Raw genomic sequence first — 23,283 nt, 5'->3', positions numbered from 1 at the left:
CCCCCCTTCTCCTCTCCTCTCCCCCCTCATACCCCCTCCCCGATTCTCCACCCCCCCTCCTTCCCTCTCCCCCTGCTCCCCCTCCTCTCCTCTATCCCCACTCACCTCTCCTCTCTCCCCCCTCTCCCCTACCCCCCTCCTCTCCCCCCCGCCCATCCCCCCTCTCCCCTCACCCCCCCTCCACTCCTCCCCTCTCCTCTCCCCTCATCCCCCCTCTCCCCTCATCCCCCCTCCTCTCACTTCCCCCCACTCCCCTCCCCCCTCCCCTCCCCCCGGGTCTCTGGCAGCCGCCGTTTCCAGCGAGACTGTCCGCTCGACACAAGCCGGGGCGTTGTCCCGGGTCCCGATGGCGCAGCGCGGAGTGGCTGTAAATGCGGACCCTCTCGCGGGCTGGGACCCCTGGGGTGTATCTGGCATTATGAGGTATTGTACACCAGCCAGCCGGGCTTCATCAGAAAGATCCAGAAGCCGGCGGTAAAGGGATCCATTCTTTAGGAAACAAGGCTTCCCCTCTTCCATTATAGATGAGGCTCTCACTGGGGTCTCTTCTACATCCCACAGCTCCGCTCCTGCTCCCCCTCTCCCCCACTCCCTCCCCATCCGCAACAAGGACAGAATCCCCCTTGTCCTCGCCTTCCACCCCATCAGCCGTCGCCTACAACACATAACCCTCCAACATTTCGTCACCTACAATGGGACCCCACCACTGGCCACATCTTCCCAACTCCTCCCCCTTCTGCGTTCTGCAGAGACCGTTCCCTCCGTAACTCCCTGGTCCACTCGTCCCTTCCTACCCCAAACCACCCCATCCCCGGGCACTTTCCCCTACAACCGCAGGAGATGCAACACCTGTCCCTTTACCTCCCCCCCCCCCCCCCCCCCTCAACTCCATCCAAGGACCCAAACAGTCTTTCCACGGCAGAGGTTCACCTGCACCTCCTCCAACCTCATCTACTGTATTCACTGTTCCAGATGTCAACTTCTCTACATCGGCGAAACCAAACGCAGGCTCGGCGATCGTTTCGCTCACACCTTCGCTCAGTCCGCCTCAACCAACCTGATCTCCCGGTGGCTGAGCACTTCAACTCCCCCTCCCCACTCCCAGTCTGACCTTTCTGTCCAGGGCCTCCTCCATTGTCAGAGGAGGAACAGCAAATTGGAGGAACAGCACCTCATATTTCGCTTGGGCAGTTTACACCCCAGCGGTATGAACATTGACTTCTCTAACTTCAAATCGCCCCTGCTTTCCCTCTCCCTCTCCATCCCCTCCCCCTTCCCAGTTCTCCCACCAGTCTGACTGTCTCCGACTACATTCTACCCCTGTCCCGCCCCCTCCCCTGACATCAGTCTGAAGAAGGGTCTCAACCCGAAACATCACCCATTCCTTCTCTCCAGAGATGCTGCCTGGCCTGCTGAGTTACTCCAGCATTTAGTGTCTACCTTCGATTTAAACCAGCGTCTGCAGTTCTTTCCTACACGAGTTACTCCAGCAGTCTGTGTCGTTCTGATGTTTTCGGTCTCATCAGGACCGTTGTGGTGTTAGCGCTTTACAAAGAGCTGGTGAATTGTCTGATTTGACAAGTTTGCTTGCAAAGGCTGACAGCCTAAGCTGGCTGGCATTTCAATTGTTTCCCACTCGCTCATGATTCAATGATATCCACTACAATTCCTTACCCTCCACACTAATGAGAATCAGCGAAGAAAGAAAAAAACTTTCATGTGTACAATGTCTTTTGCAACCACAAGATATTTGACCACATTACCCAGGCAATTAATTGTGGTTGAAATCGGGTTAATGAGACAGCCATTTCATTGAGTCTAAATGCCCTCAAGAAACAACACGATACCCACCAGAGATCTGTCGTCTGGGTATTAAGTGCACGGTGGCGCGGCGGTAGAGTTGCTGCCTCACAGCGCCAGAGACACGGGTTCAATCCTGACTACGGGCGCTGTCGGTATGGGGTTTGTACGTTCTCCCCGTGACCGCGTGGGCTTTCACCGAGTGCTCCGGTTTCCTCCCACGCTCCAAAGACATGGAGACAGGTTTGTAGGTAAATTGGCTTCGTTTTTTTTTCATCGTAAATTCTGCCTGGCGTTATTTATTGTACGGCTGGTCAGCATGGACTCGGTGGGCCGAAGGGCCTGTTTCCGCACTGTATCTAAAACTAACATAAAATATGACCTTTTGTACACCTCATGTTAGTCCATGACTCTGTTTAAAGTGTGGTTCGAAAGCCAGCTCTGGTGGGGGAGGAAGTCCTGGGATTTAGATCAGTGAAAACAAAGGAACAGTGAAATAAATCGGTCAGAATGAAGTGCAACTTGGAGGGAGACCCCCACGACCTCCTCCTGTAGATGGAGGTGTTCCCTTGTGTGAGACCTATGTCCTCAATGGTCGTCGCCGTGGGTTTGGGGAGTGTGATGGAGTTGGGGTTAGCAAGGTGACCCAACCCAACCCCAAATAATTAAGCCGCTATTGTTGTACTTCGTGGCCCGTGTTATGACTCTGGACGGACCACGAGTACACGTGTTTAAAAGGTTTAAAGGAATTCTCTGCCTCAGAAGGCAGTGGAGGCCAATTCTCTGAATGCATTCAAGAGAGAGCTAGATAGAGCTCTTAAGGATAGCGGAGTCAGGGGGTATGGGGAGAAGGCGGGAACGGGGTACTGATTGAGAATGATCAGCCATGATCACATTGAATGGCGGTGCTGGCTCGAAGGGCCGAATGGCCTCCTCCTGCACCTATTGTCTATAAAGGCTGGAGCTTAAATCCGGGCTGTTTATTCCACGGCTACGTGGAACCAGAGTGACCACCAAATTATCTCATTCTCTTATATACACGTTATTACACAGGCAAACAAAGTAGTCCTTGTGATACAACAAAGTAGTCGTTGCAATATCACAACAGCTATCTAAGTTACTCTTCCTGAATGTGCAGGGAGTTAAACATACAAAGCAGTTTCTATGATAACCCTTAGGTTAGAGATAGATGTAGCGCGGAGCCACCAAGTCCACGCCGACCATCGATCACTAGTTCTATCTTACACACTACGGCCAATTTGCAGAGACCTACAGACCTGCAAGTCTTTGGAATGTGGGAGGAAAACAGAGCACTCAGCCAAAACCCACATGGTCGCAGGGAGAACGTGCGAACTCATACACATAACACCGGTGGGTGGTCAGGATCGAACCCGGGTGTCCGGCGCTGCGAGACGGCAACTCTACCGCTGCGGTGTTGTTTATGATGTAGCAGTGGGCATCGATTGTTGCCCAACACAATGCGTTGTAACCCAGTGATCGATGAGGATCAATTATCTACTTTATTGTCACATGTTCGGCTTGTACTCGCTGGAATTTAGAAGATTGAGGGGGGATCTTATAGAAACTTACAAAATTCTTAAAGGGTTGGACAGGTTAGATGCAGGAAGATTGTTCCCGATGTTGGGGAAGTCCAGAACAAGGGGGTCACAGTTTAAGGATAAGGGGGAGGTCTTTTAGGACCGAGATGAGAACGTTTTTTTTCACACAGAGAGTGGTGAATCTGTGGAATTCTCTGCCACAGAAGGTAGTTGAGGCCAGTTCATTGGCTATATTTAAGAGGGAGTTGGATGTGGCCCTTGTGGCTAAAAGGATCAGGGGGTATGGAGAGAAGGCAAGTACGGGATACTGAGTTGGATGATCAGCCATGATCATATTGAATGGCGGTGCAGGCTCGAAGGGCCGAATGGCCTACTCCTGCACCTATTTTCAATGTTTCTATGTTATGTTCCTAGGTACAGTAAAATTCTTTGTTTTGTATACAATTCACAAAGTATGCAAAGAGTACAGGGGGGGGGGGGGGGGGGGAGTCCTGCTATAACCTTGTTATTGTTTCAGCAAATGATGCATAGTGTCAGTAATGTCTAATACAGTCCAGTTACTGACCCGGGCAGCACAAGAAGCAGTCTCAGATACCTTGTCAATGATGACGTGTAGTTCTTCACATTTCTCTGTACACGATGTTAAATCCCAGTTAATGTCCCTCCATAAAATGTACAATCCCAATTAATTTCCCTGAGGTGAGATGTACAATTTCTTTTGCTCATCCCATGATGTATAACTTCAGTTACACGTCTTGTCATTGACATATAATCCAAGTTAATCCCTGTTCCTCCACAATGTATGATAAATAATCCTAGTTAATATCCCAACCTCTGATGTGAAATCTCAATCACTCTTCGTCCTGGCGAGTCGTTCCAGTCATTTTCCCACTGCGTGATTTACAATCTCAGTCAATGTCCGGGTGGGTGATGTATGGTCCCATCAAATGTCTGAGTACATCAATTCAATTTCTGGCCCAATGCGTGATATGTGATCTCAGTCTCCACTAACCCATGACATATCATCCAAATTACTGTCTTGTGATGTGAAGGACATTTTTATTAGCCAGGTATGCAATGTAGAATACCTGGGAATGTTTCATTATATGATGTATGCCCCTTGCTACAGTCCCAGTGTGTGGTGTTGAAATCCAGTCATCATTCCCATGTTAAACATACTATTTCATTACTGTTCAAGTGTGTGAAGTACGATCTCCGAATATAAAATATAAATTCCCAGTGTGCGATGTGTAATTCCAATTACTACCCCAATGAATGAAACTTGGCCCTTTTAGTTTAGACAATAGACAATAGGTGCAGGAGTAGGCCGTTCGGCCCTTCGAGCCTGCACCGCCATTCAATGTGATCATGGCTGATCATCCACAATCAGTACCCCGTTCCTGCCCTTTCCCCATAACCCCTGACTCCGCTTTCCTTAAGAGCTCTATCTAGCTCTCTCTTGAAATCATCCAGAGAATTGGCCTCCACTGCCTTCTGAGGCAGAGAATTCCACAGATTTACAACTCTCTGAGTGAAAAAGTTTTTCCTCGTCTCCGTTCTAAATGGCCTACCCCCTTATTCTTAAACTGTGGCCCCTTGTTCTGGACTTAGTTTAGTCTAGAGATACAGCACAGAAGCGGGCCCAATGGTCCACCGAGTCTCAGCCAACCAACACTAGCGCTATCCAACACACCAGCGCCAATTTACAATCTTTTACCAAAACCAATTAACCTGCAGGTCTTTGGAAATGTGGGAGGAAACCGCAGCACCACAGGGTCACGGGGAGAACGTACAAAGTCCGCACAGACAGCACCCGTAGTCAGAGATATTTACTCACAAAATGCTGGAGTAACTCAGCAGGTCAGGCAGCATCTCAGGAGAGAAGGAATGGGCGACGTTTCGGGTCGAGACCCTTCTTCAGACTGTACCATCATCTGCAGTTATTTTCTTACAGCACCCGTAGTCAGGATCGAACCAGGGTCTCTGGCGCTGTGAGGCACCGACCCTACCCCTGCGCCACCGTGCCGCCCTTCCTTGCATAGATTCTTAGCAAAACAGGGTAGACGGTCAGAACATTTCTACCCAGGAGTGGAGAGTCAAAGACTAGAGGGCATAGCTTGATGGGGAGAGGGAAAGTGTGGAAAGCAGAAGTGCAGGGCAAGTTTTTTTTTCACACAGAGAGTGGTGGATACATTTACCACCATCCCCGGAACTCACTGCCTGCATAGACTGACCCAATGTGAATATATGAAGCTTCTGGATAAGTGCAAGGATCTGCTGGGAATGGAGAGTTATGGGTCACCTGTAGGATGATAAAGTTAGTTGACGTCGGCATTATGCTCGGCACTGACATTATGGCCGAAGGGCCTGTTTCTGTGCTGTACTTTTCCATGTTCTTTGGCTGTATACTTCAATGTTCCCAAGTTGGTCATTTTACAACTTTACCGTGATAGCACCAGCAGAATGTATTGATGATTGTGAGTTTCTGACGAACAAACAAAGTCAAACAAATTGCCTCCCACCTGTAATCTCTTCAACTGATGTATTTTGATTTCTGCAAACCCTTCTCAGCTGCTGAAATTCTGACAGGCAGCAGGTTTCACTGCGCCCCACACCTTATACACGCAGACAGGCGTCTCTGCCCAAACCCTTGCTCCATGCAATCGATGCAGTATGTTTGCCAGTATTTGGGACTGGGCACTGTCACCTCTCCTGCTACTCGAGTTGGATCTCCTTTCTGTTCAGGCAGATCCATAAAATATTCCATCGAGGTTGTTATTAGGTAGAAAGATCTACAGTTGGCGCAGCGGTAGAGTTACTGCCTTACAGCGTTTGCAGCGCCAAAGACCCGGGTTCGATCCCGACTACGGGTGCTGCCTGTACGGAGTTTGTACGTGCTCCCCGTGACCTGCGTGGGTTTTCTCCGAGAACTTCGGTTTCCTCCCACACTCCAAAGGCGTACAGGTATGTAGGTTAAAGAAGATAACTGCAGATGCTGGTACAAATCGAAGGTATTTATTCACAAAATGCTGGAGTAACTCAGCAGGTCAGGCAGCATCTCGGGAGAGAAGAGGTCTTCAGTCTGAAGAATGGTCTCGACCCGCAACGTCACCGATTCCTTCTCTGCCGAGATGCGATGCTGCCTGACCTGCTGAGTTACTCCAGCATTTTATGAATAAATACCCAGGTCTGTAGGTTAATTGGCTACACACATCAGTGTGTAAATTGTCCCTAGTGCGTGTAGGATAGCTAATGTGCGGAAATCGCTAGTCAGTGCGGACTCAGTGGGCCGAAGGGCCTGTTTCCACGCTGTATCTCTAAACTAAACTAAACTAAACTAAATATCTCCACGCTCACCTGCTAGATACAGAAGGTACTTATTTCATGTCTCTTATTGGAATCTACAGTTAGGTTGATTAATGTAATAAATGTGATCTATATTCATCGTTTAAAGCAAAAATTGTAATGGAATGGGGAGAAGGCAGGAACGAGGAACTGATTGAGAATGATCGGCCATGATCACGTTGAATGGCGGTGCTGGCTCGAAGGGCTGAATGGCCTCCTCCTGCACCTATTGACTATTGAATGAGCCAATGCAGCACTCTTTCGTTATCTCTCAGAATTTCTATGCAGAAGTGTAATGGGTGATGGTTGATGGTTGGTCCGCACGGACGCAGTAAATTATGAAAGTAAAGTTTGCAGGGGCAAGATTTAAACTCACGCGTTGAATCAAATTGAAAGATATATCATGGAGACTGGCCTTTTGGCCCACCAAGTCCACAACAACAATCGACCACACTAATTCCATGTTATCTCATTTTCGCATCCACTCCCTACACATGAATGGCAATTTAACATTGGCCAATTAACCTACAAACCTGCACGCCTTTGGGACGTGGGAGGAAACCGGAGCACCCAGAGGAAACCCACGCAGTCACAGGGAGAACGTACAAACTCCGCACAGACAGCACCTGAGGTCAGGATCGAACCCGGGTGTCTCACGCTGTGAGGCAGCGACTCTACCAGCTGGATGTGTGTCATTGTCACCAGGTCTAATTCCATTGGTACTGCAGAGTTAGATAAACCACACGTAGTAATGGCCCAAAGTGCTGGAGTAACTCAGCGGGTCACGCAGCATTTTTTGTTAGAGATACAGCACGGAATCGGGCCCTTCGGCCCGCCGAGTCCGGGCCGACCAGCGACCCCCTCTCACTAACGCTGTCCCACACACACTAGCAACAGCTTACATTTATACCAAGCCAATTAGCCTACAAACCTGTATGTCTATGGAATGCTCTGCCTCAGAAGGCAGTGGAGGCCAATTCTCTGAATGCATTCAAGAGAGAGCTGGATAGAGCTCTTAAGGATAGCAGAGTCAGGGGGTATGGGGAGAAGGCAGGAACGGGGTACTGATTGAGAATGATCAGCCATGATCACATTGAATGGCGGTGCTGACTCGAAGGGCCGAATGGCCTTCTCCTGCACCTATTGTCTATTGTCTTTGGAGTTGGGGGGGAAACCGGAGCACCCGGAGAAAACCCACGTGGTCACAGGGAGAACATACGAACTCCGTACAAACAGCACCCGTAGTCGGGATGGAACCCGGGTTCTCTGGTCCTGTCAGGCAGCAACTCTACCGCTGCGCCTCCGTGTCGCCCTCTCTTGCATCTCTGGAAAAAATGGATCGGTGTCATTTTGGGTCGGGCCTCTTCTTCAGGCTGGTAGAATGTTTCCTCTGGTGGGGGAGGTCCAAAAGGAGACGAAAAAGGTCTCGGGATAAGGAATGGGATCCTAGTGATTGAATCAGGAAAGAATTTCATCTCCCAGAGGCTTGTAAAAGTTAATTATGTGCTCCCAGTTGCCATGGCAATAAGTTCAAGTCTGGACACAAAGTGCTGGAGTAACTCAGGCTGCTGCCAGACCTGCTGAGTTAGTCCAGCATTTTGTCGCTTTTTTTGTAAAGCAGCAACTGCAGTTCCTGGTTTCTATATGCAAGTCTGGGTCGCACAGATCTTTCATTGTACTTCTGATTAAATGTACTGATTATGTGCCTCCTTGTCACCTCCCCCTCGGCTAACAGTGTACCGTTCTACATTTCCTTATCAGCGTCTGCTTTGATCTGTCGTTTTCACACCTTACCCTTCCATATCTCGAGAGTCCTTCTCCCCTGACTCTCAGTCTGAAGAAGGGTCTCGACCCAAAACATCACCCATTCCTTCTCTCCAGAGATGCTGCCTGACCTGCTGAGTTACTCCAGCATTTTGTGTCTACCTTCAATTTAAACCAGCATCTGCAGTTTTTTTCCCCTACAAGTCAAATTATACTGTGCACGGGTATAATCAAGTGAGACACAAGTACAATAGAGAAATGTCAGAGGGCAGAATAGAGTGTTACAGTATTGTGGGTTACAGCTACAAAGTGCAGATTAAGAAAAAAAACCGAGGGTCACAATGAGGTAGGTTGGAAGATAGGGGCAATATATTTAGTTTATGAAATGACTGTTCAGTATTCTTATACCAGCGGCTAGAAGCTCTTCCTGAATCTGATGCTGTTTGCTTTCAAGCTTTGGGGTCTTCTGCCCGACTGGAGAGGGGAGATGGTGGGATGACCAGGATCTAGATGGTCCATGGTGATATTGACGGCATTCTCAACATGAAGTGTAGATGGAGTCGATGGAGGGCTGGCTGGTTTGTACGATGGACTGCGCTGCGGTTTCTTGCGGTCTTGGGCAGAGCTAGTTCCAAATGAAAGTTGTTTTGCATCCCGATCGAACGGCTTTCTACGGTGAATCTGTGGAAGTTGGTGGAAGTCATTTGAGGTTTGGGTGCCGTATAAGAGTCATTGGAGATTCGTGGGCGGTGGTGCAGCGGTAGAGTTGCTGCCTTACAGCACGCAGCACCGGAGAACCGGGTTCGATCCCGACTACGGGCGCTGCCTGTACAGAGTGTGTACGTTCCTCCTGTGACCACGTGGACTTTCTCCGAGATCTTCGGTTTGCTCCCACACTCCAAAGATGTACAGGTATGTAGGGTAAATTGGCTTGGCAAAAGTAACAATTGCCCCTAGTGTGTGTAGAATAGTTAGTGTGCGGGGATCGCTGGTCGGCATGGACCCGGTGGGCCGAAGGGCCTGTTTCCGCGCTGTATCTCTAAAACTATGGTGAACGTCCTCAGTCTCCTGGAGAAGTGGAGGTGTTGATGCGGTTTCTTGGCTGAATCTTCGATGTGGGTGGTCCCCGACAAATTGTTGGTAACGTTTCCATTTAGGGAACTTGAAGCTCTCAATCGTCTCCATTTTGGCCCCATTGATGCTGACTGTGGTGTGTAGGGTTGCCAACTGTCCCGTATTAGCCGGGACATCCCGTATTTTGGGGTGAATTTGTTTCTCCCGCACGGGACCGCACGGGACCGCCCTTGTCCCGTATTAGGCCCGGGGCGCGCTGTAGGCCCGGACACTGTAGGCCCGGACACTGTAGGCCCGGACACTGTAGGCCCGGACACTGTAGGCCCGGACACTGTAAGCCCGGACACTGTAGGCCCGGACACTGTAGGCCCGGACACTGTAGGCCCGGACACTGTAGGACCGGACACTGTAGGCCCGGACACTGTAGGCCCGGACACTGTAGGACCGGACACTGTAGGCCCGGACACTGTAGGCCCGGACACTGTAGGCCCGGACACTGTAGGCCCGGACACTGTAAGCCCGGACACTGTAGGCCCGGACAGTGTAGGCCCGGACACTGTATGCCCGGACACTGTAGGCCCGGACACTGTAGGCCCGGGGCCGCTGTAGGCCCGGACACTGTAGGCCCGGGGGCCGCTGTAGGCCCGGACAGTGTAGGCTAATGGAGTGTGTTCGGAGAGCGGGGCCCTGTGTGTTCGCCAAATGGAGGTTGCGTTGCAACCCGCCTCCCGGCCCGGGCGGCCGCCATTGGTGGAGCGGGAGCACATGGCCGCTGGCTGGGTGAGGTCATGTGGGGCACGGGGCGGTGATGTCACCTTGTCCCGTATTTTGGAGTTTGGAAGTTGGCAACCCTAGTGCACATCACCTCATTTTCTCAAGTCGATAACTAGCTCCATCGGCTTGCTGACATTGACGGACAGATTGGTGCTTTGACACTGTGCCACCACCTCCTCTATCTTCTTCCTGTATTCCGTCTTGTTTATTTTAGAGATACAGTTTGGAAACAGGCCCTTCGGCCCTCTGTGTCCGCACCGACCAGCGATCCCCACACATCAACACTATCCTAGACACACTGGGGACAATTTTACACTTACACCAAGCCAATTAACCAGCGAATCTGCACGTCTTTGGAGTGCTGGAGGAAACCAAAGATCTCGGAGGTCACGTGGTCATGGGGAAAAAAACGTACAAAACTCCGTACAGACAGCACCGGTAGTCAGGATCGAACCCGGGTCTCTGGCGCTGCAAGCGCTGTAAGGCGGCAACTCTACCGCTGCGCCACTGTGCCGCCCTTGTCATTGTCTGAGATCTGGCCCACACAGTTGTGGCATCTGCAAACTTGGCAATTGGAGGATTAAAGGATTAAAGAAGAGGAGGTACGGACACTTTTGAAAAATATAAAAGTGGATAAGTCTCCAGGTCCTGATAGGATATTCCCTAGGACATTGAGGGAAGTTAGTGCAGAAATAGCAGGGGCTATGACGGAAATATTTCAAACGTCACTAGAAACGGGGATGGTGCCGGAAGATTGGCGCATTGCGCATGTTGTGCCTTTGTTTAAAAAAGGTTCTAAAAGTAAACCTAGCAATTATAGACCTGTTAGTTTGACGTCTGTGGTGGGAAAATTAATGGAAAAGATACTTAGGGACAATATATATAATTATTTGGATAATCAAGGCCTGATTAGAAACAGTCAACATGGATTTGTGCCTGGAAGGTCATGTTTGACTAATCTTCTTGAATTTTTTGAAGAGGTTACCAGGGAAATTGATAAGGGCAAGGCTGTGGATGTTGTCTATATGGACTTCAGTAAGGCATTTGACAAGGTTCCACATGGAAGGTTGATTAAGAAGGTTAAATCGTTGGGTATTAATAGTGAGGTTGCAAGATGGATTCAACAATGGCTGAATGGGAGATACCAGAGGGTAACGGTTGACAATTGTATGTCAGGTTGGAGGCCAGTGTCTAGTGGAGTACCCCAAGGATCTGTGTTGGGTCCACTGTTGTTTGTCATTTACATTAATGATCTGGATGATGGTGTGGCAAATTGGATTAGTAAATATGCAGATGATACTAAGATAGGTGGAGTAGTTGATAGTGAGGTAGATTTTCAAAGTCTTTGGAAGGGTGGGCTGAAAGATGGCAGATGGAGTTTAATGCTGATAAGTGTGAGGTGCTGCATTTTGGTAGGACAAATCAAAATAGGACGTACAGGGTAAATGGTAGGGAATTAAGGAATGCAGTGGAACAGAGGGATCTGGGAATAACTGTGCATTGTTCCCTGAAGGTGGAATCTCATGTGGATAGGGTGGTGAAGAAAGCGTTTGGTATGCTTGCCTTTATAAATCAGAGCATCGAGTATAGAAGTTGGGATGTAATGTTAAAATTGTACAGGGCATTGGTGAGGCCGAATCTGGAGTATGGTGTGCAGTTCTGGTCGCCAAATTATAGGAAGGATGTCGACAAAATGGAGAGGGTACAGAGGAGATTTACTAGAATGTTGCCTGGGTTTCAGCACTTAGGCTACAGAGAGAGGTTGAACAGGTTGGGTCTTTATTCTTTGGAGCGTAGAAGGTTGAGGTGGGACTTGATAGAGGTTTTTAAAATTTTGAGAGGGACGGACAGAGTTGACGTGGGTAGGCTTTTCCCTTTGAGAGTGGGGAAGATTCCAACAAGGGGACATAGCTTCAGAATTGAGGGACAAAGGTTTAGGGGTAACATGAGGGGGAACTTCTTTACTCAGAGGGTGGTGGCTGTATGGAATGGGCTTCCGGTGGAAGTGGTGGAGGCTGGCTCGATTTTATTATTTAAGAGTAAATTGGATAGGTATATGGATAGGAGGGGATTGGAGGGTTATGGTCTGAGTGCAGGTAGATGAGACTAGGTCAGGGAGAATGGTCGGCGTGGACTGGTAGGGCCGGACAGGCCTGTTTCCATGCTGTAGTTGTTGTTTGTTTGTTGTGGAGCATTGTTTGGCTGTGTGTGGAGTGGAGTCAATGGCTGAGAACTTATCCACGCGGGGCACTGGAAATATGATGGAAGATGGTTTACAGCCTGGCTTTACTGATTGTGGTCTGTGGTTCAGAAAGTCGAGGATCCAGTTGCAGTGTGAGGGGGGAGGGGGGCTACTGTGTTCTAAGTCTAGGAGCAAAACACAAAGTGCTCGAGGAACTCGGCAGATCAGGCAGCATCTGTGGAGGGAATGGACAGGGCAACGTTTTAGGGAGGAACTCCTCCCCAGGCTCGGAGGTCCGAAGAAGGTTCCCCACCCGAAACGTCACCTGTTCATTTCCTCCAGTACTTTCCTACTGGGTTCCTCCAGTCATTTGCGCTTTGCTCCATATTCCCTCACATCTGTAGTTATACAGTCCAGGCCCTTCAGCATAGCTTGCCCATGCCGACCAACATGCCCCATATATACTAGTCGCACCTGCCCGCGTTTGGCCCACATCCCTCCAAGCCTTTTCTATCTGGTAGAGTTGCTGCCTCACAATGCAAGATACCCGGGTTTGATCCTGAATACGTCTGTACAGAGTTTGTACCTTCTCCCTGTGACCCGCATGGGTTTTCTCTGGGTGCTCCGGTTTCCCCCCACACTCCAAAAACGTACAGGATTATCGGTTAATTGGCTTGGTACAAATGTAAATTGTCCCTCGTGTGTGTAGGGTAGTGTCAGTGTGCAGGGATCGCTAGTCGGCGCGGACTCAGTGGGCTGAAGGTCCTGTTTGCGTGCTGTATCTCTAAACTACACTAAAGTTTGAGTGTGGCCTCACCCTGACAGTGGAGGAGGCCCAGGGCCGAAAGGTTAGATTTAGCTCTTTGGGCTACAGGGATCAAGGGGGTATGGGGAAAAAGCAGGAACGGGGTACTGATTGTGAATGATCCACCATGATCATATTGAATGGCGGTGCTGGATTGAGGGGCACCTATCTTTCTATGTTTCTATGTCAGTATGGGGATGGGAAAGTGTTTGGCAACCGGGAGTAAGGGTGTATGGTTTGGGATGGTGGTGATGAAGACAGAGACCAAGTTCTTCGTTCCATGTTCTATGTGTGTAAGGGTGTACGGTTTGGGATGGTGGTTATGAAGGCAGAGACCAAGTTCCTCGTTCCATGTTGTGTGTGTGTGTGTGTGTGTGTAAGGGTGTTGGGTTTGGGATTGTGGTGGTGAAGGCGGTAGAGTTGGTGGACTGACCCAGGGTTTTCTGTGCTGTTGCAGGGGTTGGAGGAGGACCGTAGATGACTGTATCCAAGGCCAGGGCCATGCAGTGCTCGTGGAAGGCGGTGCTGCTGCTGGTGGCGGCTTCGCTGGCCGTCCAGTACACTGCCATCCGGAGCTTCATCGCCAAGCCGTTGGCCATCTGCCGGGTGTCCAAGCCGAGGGGCTGCCCGACCGCGCCGGACTCCACCTCCACCTCCTCCACCACCTCCACCTCCACCTCCACCTCGTGCCCGCCCCAATCGCCGGCCACCAGCCACATCTTGGTGCTCGCCACCACCCGCAGCGGCTCGTCCTTCGTGGGGCAGCTGCTGAACCAGCACTCGGACATCTTCTACCTGTTTGAGCCGCTGTACCACGTCCAGACGGCGCTGATCAACACCAGCGTCAGGGTTCGCCCAGCGACCGACGGCCGCCGCCTGGTGCTCGGTGCGTACCGGGACCTTCTCCGGGGGCTGTTCGGCTGCCGTCTCCAGGAGCTGGAGACTTACATCAAGCCGGCGCCGGAGCTCCACCGGACCCAGCGCCTGTTCCGCAGGGGTGCGAGCCGGGCGCTGTGTACGCCGCCTGTCTGTACCTCCAGACCACCCCCAGAGCCGGGGGAGGGGGGAGCCGAGGGCGAGAGGTGGGAGGAGGGCGAGTGTGTCCGCAAGTGCGGCTCCCTCAACCTCACCCTGGCCTCGTCCGTCTGCCTCCAGCGCCACCACGTCGCCATTAAGACGGTGCGGATCCCAGAGGTGGGAGACCTCCGGACCCTCCTGGAAGACCCCCTCCTCAACCTGAAGGTGATCCAGCTGGTGAGGGACCCCCGCGGCATCCTGGCCTCCCGCATAGAGACCTTCCCCGAGAGCTTCCGCGCCTGGAGGATCTGGCGCAACAGCGGCCGTAAGCCCTACAACCTGGACGCCTCTCACCTGAGCACCACCTGTGCCGACTTCCTGCGGTCGGCGGGCACCGGCCTGGCCCGGCCCGGCTGGCTCAAGGGCAGGTACATGCTGGTCCGGTACGAGGACCTGGCCAGGGAGCCCGAGAAGAAGACAAGGGAGATCTACCGCTTCCTCGGGGTCTCGTTGGACGCCAACGTCAAGGGATGGATCATCAACAACACCAGAGGCGCCGGTGCCTCCGGCAACCACAAGTACGCCACCGTGAGAGACTCAGCCGCCACCGCTGAGGGTTGGAGGCTCAAGCTCACCTTCGACATGGTGGAGTTGGTGCAGAACATCTGTAACCTGACCCTGGCACAGCTGGGCTACAAAATGGTCAACTCAGCCGAGGAGCTGAGAAACGTCTCTATCAGTCTCGCCGAAGACAGGACCTTCCTACCCTTTTTGTAATTATCAATAGTTTGTGCCATTTGGTGATATATTTTTGATATCTATTATATATAAAGTGTTCTTACATTGTTGGGTAATTTTTCCCTGCGCGCACACACAGAGAGAGGGTTGCCAACGTTTGTTGAATGTATCATTGGAGGCGTTGATCACTCTACAACAACATAGATGGCACCGCCAAATAACTCCCCAACACACTACCATAGTTTATGATTATAATCAACCAGCCTTTACTTTCCTTATATGCAATAGGTTATTTATTCATTAGAACACAACGTGCTAGGAACCTACCAGATCGGGCGGCGCCCGTGGACGGAATGGGCAGACAATGTTTAGAGTCAAGACTCTTCATCTGTTTGAAGAAGGATCCCTGACCTGAGAAGTCTCAGACATGTTGTGTTTCCTCAGCTAGATCGACTTACAAAATTCTTAAGGGGTTGGATAGGCTAGACGCAGGAAGATTGTTCCCGATGTTGGGGAAGTCCAGAACAAGGGGTGACAGTTTAAGGATAAGGGGGAAGTCTTTTAGGACCGAGATGAGAAAGTTTATTTTCACACAGAGAGTGGTGAATCTGTGGAATTCTCTGCCACAGAAGGTAGTTGAGGCCAGTTCATTTGCTATATTTAAGAGGGAGTTAGATGTGGCCCTTGTGGCTAAAGGGATCAGGTGGTATGGAGAAAAGGCAGGTACGGGATACTGGGTTGGATGATCAGCCATGATCATATTGAATGGCGGTGCAGGCTCGAAGAGCCGAGTGGCCTACTCCTGCACCTATTTTCTGTTTCTATGACTACAGTGTTGCATTTCTTGTGTCTTACTTTTTTTAAAAGTTAATGATTAGTTTTCATTCTCAGCATTCACTCCGATCATAGAAACATAGAAAATAGGTGCAGGAGGAGGCCACTCGGCCCTTCGAGCCAGCACCGCCATTCAATATGATCATGGCTGATCATCCAAAATCAGTACCCCGTTCCTGCTTGCTCCCCATGCCCCTTGATTCCGTTAGCCCGAAGAGCTCTATCTAACTCTCTCTTGAAAACATCCAGTGAATTGGCCTCCACTGCCTTCTGTGGCAGAGAATTCCACAGATTCACAACGCTCTGGGTGAAAAAGTTTTTTCTCACCTCAGCCCTAAATGGCCTGCCCCTTATTCTTAAACTATGGCCCCTGGTTCTGGACTCCCCCCAACATTGGGAACATTTTGCCCGCATCTTGCCGGTACAATCCTTTAAGATGATATTGTGTCACTCACACCAGCACAAGACACAACTACTGGACAGTAGGATTCCTCCGCATCCCAACGCAGTCAGTGCCTGGTCCTTGCAACTAACTGTGAGGTTGGAATGAGGCAGTGGTGGCAGGGTGGGCTGTATGGAGGGTCTCCCTGTGGCCTCTGCAGTGAGGTCCCCACTGCGTTCTCCTTCTGGCTGCCCATCGACTTGTCGTGGTCCATGACGACAGTCGCCTCTGTCCCCCCGCCCCTGGAATTCGCGGTCCCCTGCCAGTCGGTGGTAGACACGGGTGCCGTGTGGCCAACTTACAAAATCCAGCCACCACCGAGGGCTTGTCACAGTGCTGTTTGACTATTTTCACAGCTTCTCCCAAGTCTACAATGCAGAGGTGGACACAAAACGCCGAAGTAACTCAGCGGGACAGGCTGCATCTCTGGAGAGAAGGAATGGGTGACGTTTCGGGTCGAGACCCTTGTCCAGTCTGAAGAAGGGTCCCGACCCGAAACGTCACCCATTCCTTCTCTCCAGAGACGCTGCCTGACCCGCTGAGTTACTCCAGCATTTTGTGTCTATCTTCGGTCTAAACCAGCATCTGCAGTTCCTTCCAACACACTACGGAATGTGTCCAATTCAAAAGGAGACGGGCAGAAGGTTGAGATGCCACCAACCACGAGCGTGCCTCCAAGATAGCAGGCATTATCCCAAAGATGTCACCGTTCCATCATTGTCATGAATCTAAATCCTGAAACTTTCCCCGACAGCACAGTGGGACGATGGTTCCAGGAGGTGGATCGTGTCATCTTTACGAGGGCAATTAGGAACAGATATGACATGTCCCAGTCAGCGTCGGCTACATTGTGTGAACATAGTACAGAACAGGCCCTTCAGCCCACAACGTCAGTGCCTAACATGATACCACGTTAAACTGATTGCACGTGATCCATAACCCTCCATACCTGACATAACCATGCGCACAGAGGGGCATGGACCGAAACGCCTCTTTAATAAACAAATAGAAGGGCAAAGTTTTGAAAGGAATTGGAAAATCTATTTCTGCCTCCCTATGGTTTTCTCCAGGGATTGCTTAGATCCTGGTGACTAATCCCTGTAGACACTCTGGGCAGTCTGGAAGGTTGGCAACCCGAACACAAACACACAAAAAATCCTGCTGATAAAACTAAGTTGCGGCCTCGCACAAGGTTTCAGAGAGCTTCTCTGATATGGAGGAAGTTCAAAAAAAATGACAGAATTCCCAACTTTTTAATGTGGGTGAATATATGTTTATTAAAGATGTGAAATATTTGAATATTTTTTAAATGCATTGTATCTTTCTAAAATGTCAGATATCTTCAAGGAACCAACATTTCTGTATTGAAGTATTTTTAATACACTATGAAATTTCTCTGTTTTCCATTTCCCCCTCTCGAAGCAGTCCTGGTGTCCGTCGGGTATTTTGTATATTGTGTTAGAGTCCATGCCAAAATGTGTGTGTGTTCGGTTGTGCCAGGCGGGCGGACTCTGTTGAAGAGCCAACCTGTCGTTCGGAATAATCTGAACAGAGAGGGGGGAAAGCTGAGATTTGTCCAGTGTTGTCAGGTATGTCAACCACAGATTGATTTATCCAGAAGTGGGCAATTTTATCTCACAGATGAACAAAACAAATGAGTGTTTGTCACCATCATTGCATGTGGTCTGTTCTTTTGTGCAGTGCATGCATGCATATTTTAATAGCCCTCTTGTGCCTTGTTGGTAAAATGGTAAGATAAAAAGCACCGTGTGCAAGTGTTACTCAGTCATTGTGGACGCTTCACATTCATTCTCACTAACGGGTGCTAGAGATTTGTCAAATAAATATCCATGGGATGCATAGACCTTTGTTGTGCGTGTGTTTGTGTGTATGCGTGTGTGTGTGTGCCCATGTTTGTTTGTTGGTATGTGTAAGACCCTAAACACAATTAGCGTATGCAGTTAGTATTGTCCTTGTGACCAGCCAGAAATTTCTACCAAACAACACTGGACAAGCCTGTTCCCATTAAAAACAAGCAGAGGTCTACTGGCGCCCTTGTGACAAGTGACATGTAGTTGTTCAAGTTATCTTTAGTTTGAAAGTTTTCAAAGCACTCTGGAGTAGCTGCAACTCCGCACACAGTTGCCAGAAGAAATTCACTTTTGAATATCTGCATTGATTTGACTGTACTTCCAAAATCAGCAACTTCAACTGACCAGAGTCCACAATGTGATCTTTGCGACTCCCGCATTGGTCTCTTCTGCCACAAGCGACGCTGCTCTAGCCGAGGTGTGGAGCAAGCAGACAACTGGGATGCATCACCCAGGGTCAGCCATGACCGAGACGGTGTAAGAAGAAGAAAAAAAGACTGCCAAAATGTAGTCCTCCCATCTTATGGCTTCACGTTTCAATCTAGAGTGTTCTGCACAAATTCTGGGGAGAATCTGATCCAATTTAGTTCACTTTAGAAATACAGAGTGGAAACAGGTTCTTCGGCCCACCGAGTCCATCCCAACCATCGATTACCCTACACTAGTTCTATATCATCCCACTCTCCTACACAGAGTGGCGAATCTGTGGAATTCTCTGCCGCAGAAGGTAGTTGAGGCCAGTTCATTGGCTATATTTAAGAGGGAGTTAGATGTGGCCCTTGTGGCTAAAGGGATCAGGGGGTATGGAGAGAAGGCAGGTACGGGATACTGAGTTGGATGATCAGCCATGATCATATTGAATGGCGGTGCAGGCTCGAAGGGCCGAATGGCCTACTCCTGCACCTATTTTCTATGATTCTATGTTTCTACACCAGGGGCAATCTATAGAAGCCGATTAACCTGCAAACCCGCACATCTTTGAAAAGTGGTAGGAAACCGGAGCACCCGGAGAAAACCCACGCTATCACAAGGAGAACGTACAAACTCCACACAGACAGCACCTATACTCGGGATCGAACCCGGGTCATTGGCGCTGTGAGGCAGCATCTCTACCCGCTGCGACACCGTGCTGCAATCGAGGGAGTTAGCCGGCTTCTCAGTGCGAAATCAGACAAGTTCTGTGATGGTATTTCAAACTGAATAGTGATCCTTCCTGTAACACTGGCCAATAATTATCCTTCAAATGTCAATAAAACTAATTATCCAATTTCAAATGATCGTCCTATTGGCTCCAAGTTTTCTACGCTATAACAAAGACTACCCTTCCAAAGTATTTCAAAGTAGCGCAGCGGTAGAGTTGCTGCTTTACAGCGAATGCAGCGCCGGAGACTCAGGTTCGATCCTGACTACGGGTGCTGCACTGTAAGGAGTTTGTACGTTCTCCCCGTGACCTGCGTGGGTTTTCTCCGAGATCTTCGGTTTCCTCCCACACTCCAAAGACGTACAGGTATGTAGGTTAATTGGCTGGGTAAATGTAAAAATTGTCCCTAGTGGGTGTAGGATAGTGTTAATGTACGGGGGTCGCTGGGCGGCACGGACTTGGAGGGCCGAAAAGGCCTGTTTCCGGCTGTATATATATATGATATGATATGATGATAATGTACTTTATGACATTGTGAGGATGTTTCAGGAGCTATGGAAATGAAAGTTCCTTTAATTAATGCGTGTTGGGAGTTGGAGTTTGATTGAAAGTCCGTGACAGGCAGGAAGTTTACAAACCACAGCGGGAAAGGAAGTTAGTCCATTTTTTCCTAACATTCACCTCCAGAAATATAATTTAAATCTTATTGCATCATCTGTATGCTTTGGAGGTTGACAATGTCCCTTGGCACTAAGAGTCTTAAAATAGACCCAGTCGAGGATTTGCATTGATTTAAGCAGAAACTCATCTCCGGTGTACATCAGCATTTTGGATTTCAAAACAGATTATTGTGAATGGAACATCAATTCCCAAATAAAGTCTCGTGTACTTGTTTTTTTAAACATTCCTGAAAACGTGCGTTTCTCAGAGTACGTGTTTACGTTCTGGAACACATCCATGCACTTAGCCGGGACAAACGTAAAGCATCCGTGTGTGGAGCTGCTGTGGGTTTCAGTCATTCCCTGGAAGGGAGGCCAATGCTTTGGCATTCACTGTGCATTCATCACCAGTGTTCTATCGGCCACGGGGAATAATGACATCCTGATTTTCAACGTGGAGAGAATGACGCCCGAGAACGATTATTTTCCATATTCCAAATAGAAAGAGACATAGGTAAAGCTTGACTTAAAATTACTGAGTTTCAAATCCCCCACAAGATAACAAGACACATACAGAAAGGGCTTTTGTCTGTGGCTATGCTCTAGACCAGAATCTTTAACCACTTCTCTCTCAATGTGTTGTCTGACCCGCAGAGTACACCCAATCTTTCCTGTTATTATTTCAGATTTCCAGCATCTTGTCTTTGGTATTTCATGAAAAATAATAATATCGGATCAAAAGTGAATTTGGCTTCTGTGAGTGCAGCAGGACTTTGAGGTTTTGCCTTTGGAAAAGAAAGAAAAGCTGCAAGATGGGATGTTGCAAGTTAAATATGTTTACAAGTATGGCTTGCTCCTGCCCCTGATTTTTTCAGTGCAATGTGGATCAAATTTACCAAATTATGAAGAAGGGTCTCGACCCGAAACGTCACCCATTCCTTCTCTCCTGAGATGCTGCCTGACCTGCTGAGTTACTCCAAAATTTTGTGAATGACACAAACACATGTATGTACGGATTGTAATCTTTACAGGAGGAATGGACTTAAACTCCAAAGAACAGGCAGTTCTTGCCTTAGAAATCAGTAGTCAAGTGACAAGGAGAGGCGTAAAATCACTTTATCTATTTCAATTCACATGAAAAAAAATAGTTTCACAACGACAGATGGGATATTGTCATTTTAAGATTCTTTCAAAGCTGTTGAAAATAAAAATTGCGGTCTTGTAAGTATTTTGATCTTTTGTTTCTGTTTTTTTGCATGGATCATAAATCGTAAAGTTAACTCTGTTTCTCTCTCCACTGATTAGACTGATCTCCTTTTCTGCTTGGTTCAGGCTCACAAGCATGTTCCAAAACTAAATGAATACTCGAGTATTCACAGTGTATGCTTGCGGGTTCCCGTGCTTCGGTTTCAGGGAATGTTCACAGAGGCTATGCTTAAAAAGTTCCAATCGCAACCTAATCTTGTATTTTTTAATCTTTCCTAATAGCAGCATATGAGGAGAGGAAAGTAGAGTTAGCATTTCAGATGGCGATCTTTCATAACGAATGAAAAATTCACTGACTTGAAACCATAACTCAGCTTCTTTCTCCACAGGTGCTGCTTGATTCGCTCAGCATTTCCATCACTTTCTGTTCTTTGTTCAGCCGCCCAGCATTGAGTCATGGAGCCAAACCAGCATGGAAATAGACCCTTCGGACCAACTCGTCCATGCCTTTATTCACGAAATGCTGGAGTAACTCAGCAGGTCAGGCAGCATCTCAGGAGAGAAAGGGTGACCTTGAAGGGTCTCGACCCGAAACGTCACCCATTGCTTCTCTCCTGAGATGCTGCCTGACCTGCTGAGTTACTCCAGCATTTCGTGAATAAATACCTTCGATTTGTACCAGCATCTGCAGTTATTTTCTTATACAACTCGTTTCATGCCGAGCAAACCATCTAACCGAGCCAATACCACTTCCTGCATCTGGCCCAAACCTTTCCTATCCAAGTAGCTCTCTGTGTTGTTTAAATGTCGTCATTGTACCCACTCCACAGCTTCCTCTGGCAGCCCGTTCCGTTTCTGTACCATCTTCAGTGTGAAAAAGGTCCCCCGAGGCCCCTGTAAAACGTTCCCCTCTCACCTTAAACCTAGCCCTATATTTGTGAAAGGATTATGGACATTCACCTTATCGATTCCCCTCATGACTTTATAAACCTCTATAAGGTCTTTAGGCTTTAGAGAAAGAGCACGGAAACAGGCCCTTTGGCCCACTGAGTCAGCACTGACTAGCGATCACTCGCACTCTCCTGCACACAATCCTACACGGGGCAATTTACAATTTTACCGAAGGACATTAACCTACAAACCTGAGATAGACGCACAAAGCTGGAGTAACTCAGCGGGACAGGCAGCATCTCTGGAGAGAAGGAACGGGTGACGTTTCGGGTTGAGACCCTTCTTCTGACTGAGTCTACCGCTGTGCCGCAGTGCTGCCCGCCCCAGCTCACTCCTCAGCCTCCTACAGTCCAAGGGAAAATAGTCTGAGTCTACCCAGCCCTTATGACTTAAACCTTCCTGGCCCAGTAGCATTCTTGTAAAGAGTCCGAGGAAGATAAAACGTCGTCTGTCCATCCCCCCCCCCCCCCCCCACTAATGCTGCCTGACCCGCCGAGTTGCTCCAGCACCTTGTCAAGCATCTGTGTATACCTTTTCCTGAACCCATTTCAGTTTAATGGCGCCCTTATTCATCTGGAGTGCTTTGTGAAGGAATCATCGAATAAATCACTGAACTCTAGTGAAATTTGTGACTTAAAAAAGCTGCTTTTCTCTCCAGGCTTTGTAAATAATTCAAAACACAATAAGGAGCAAATGTGCTGAATAACATGGAAGGGAATCAAACAAGACGAAAGTCGGAGTTGGACAGGCTAGACGCAGGAAGATTGTTCCCGATGTTGGGGAAGTCCAGAACAAGGGGTCACAGTTTAAGGATAAGGGGGAAGTCTTTTAGGACCGAGATGAGAACGTTTTTTTCACACAGAGTGGTGAATCTGTGGAATTCTCTGCCACAGAAGGTAGTTGAGGCCAGTTCATTGGCTATATTTAAGAGGGAGTTAGATGTGGCCCTTGTGGCTAAAGGGATCAGGGGGTATGGAGAGAAGGCAGGTACGGGATACTGAGTTGGATGATCAGCCATGATCATATTGAATGGCGGTGCAGGCTCGAAGGGCCGAATGGCCTACTCCTGCACCTATTTTCTATGTTTCTATGTTTCTATGTAAAAGGTGCAGATTTACTGA

The 23,283-nt window shown here is 49.0% G+C and overlaps 1 protein-coding gene across 1 annotated transcript; it reads left to right on the top strand.

Moving 5' to 3' along the window:
• The first annotated feature begins 325 nt into the window (after nt 1-325).
• On the top strand, nt 326-21,715 carry chst1 (carbohydrate (keratan sulfate Gal-6) sulfotransferase 1). The gene is made up of 3 exons (XM_078415546.1): nt 326-423; nt 13,761-15,093; nt 21,601-21,715. Exons 2-3 carry the CDS (start codon nt 13,781-13,783, stop codon nt 21,662-21,664), a joined length of 1,377 nt encoding a protein of 458 aa, XP_078271672.1. The 5' UTR covers nt 326-423; nt 13,761-13,780; the 3' UTR covers nt 21,665-21,715.
• Nucleotides 21,716-23,283: the final 1,568 nt, after the last annotated feature.

Source organism: Rhinoraja longicauda, chromosome 18 (genome assembly GCF_053455715.1).
Source record: "Rhinoraja longicauda isolate Sanriku21f chromosome 18, sRhiLon1.1, whole genome shotgun sequence".
NCBI classification, from domain to species: Eukaryota; Metazoa; Chordata; class Chondrichthyes; order Rajiformes; family Arhynchobatidae; genus Rhinoraja; species Rhinoraja longicauda.
Note: the sequence above shows the minus strand (reverse complement) of the source record. Positions and strands in the feature narration are given on the sequence as shown.

Bases quoted from the DNA above. Each gene is read 5' to 3' on its own strand.
- chst1 (XM_078415546.1), top strand. From the start codon at position 13,781: ATGACTGTATCCAAGGCCAGGGCCATGCAGTGCTCGTGGAAGGCGGTG. The intron at 15,094-21,600 runs GTAATTATCAAT...CTTTCTCCACAG, and splicing joins AGGACCTTCCTACCCTTTTT to GTGCTGCTTGATTCGCTCAG.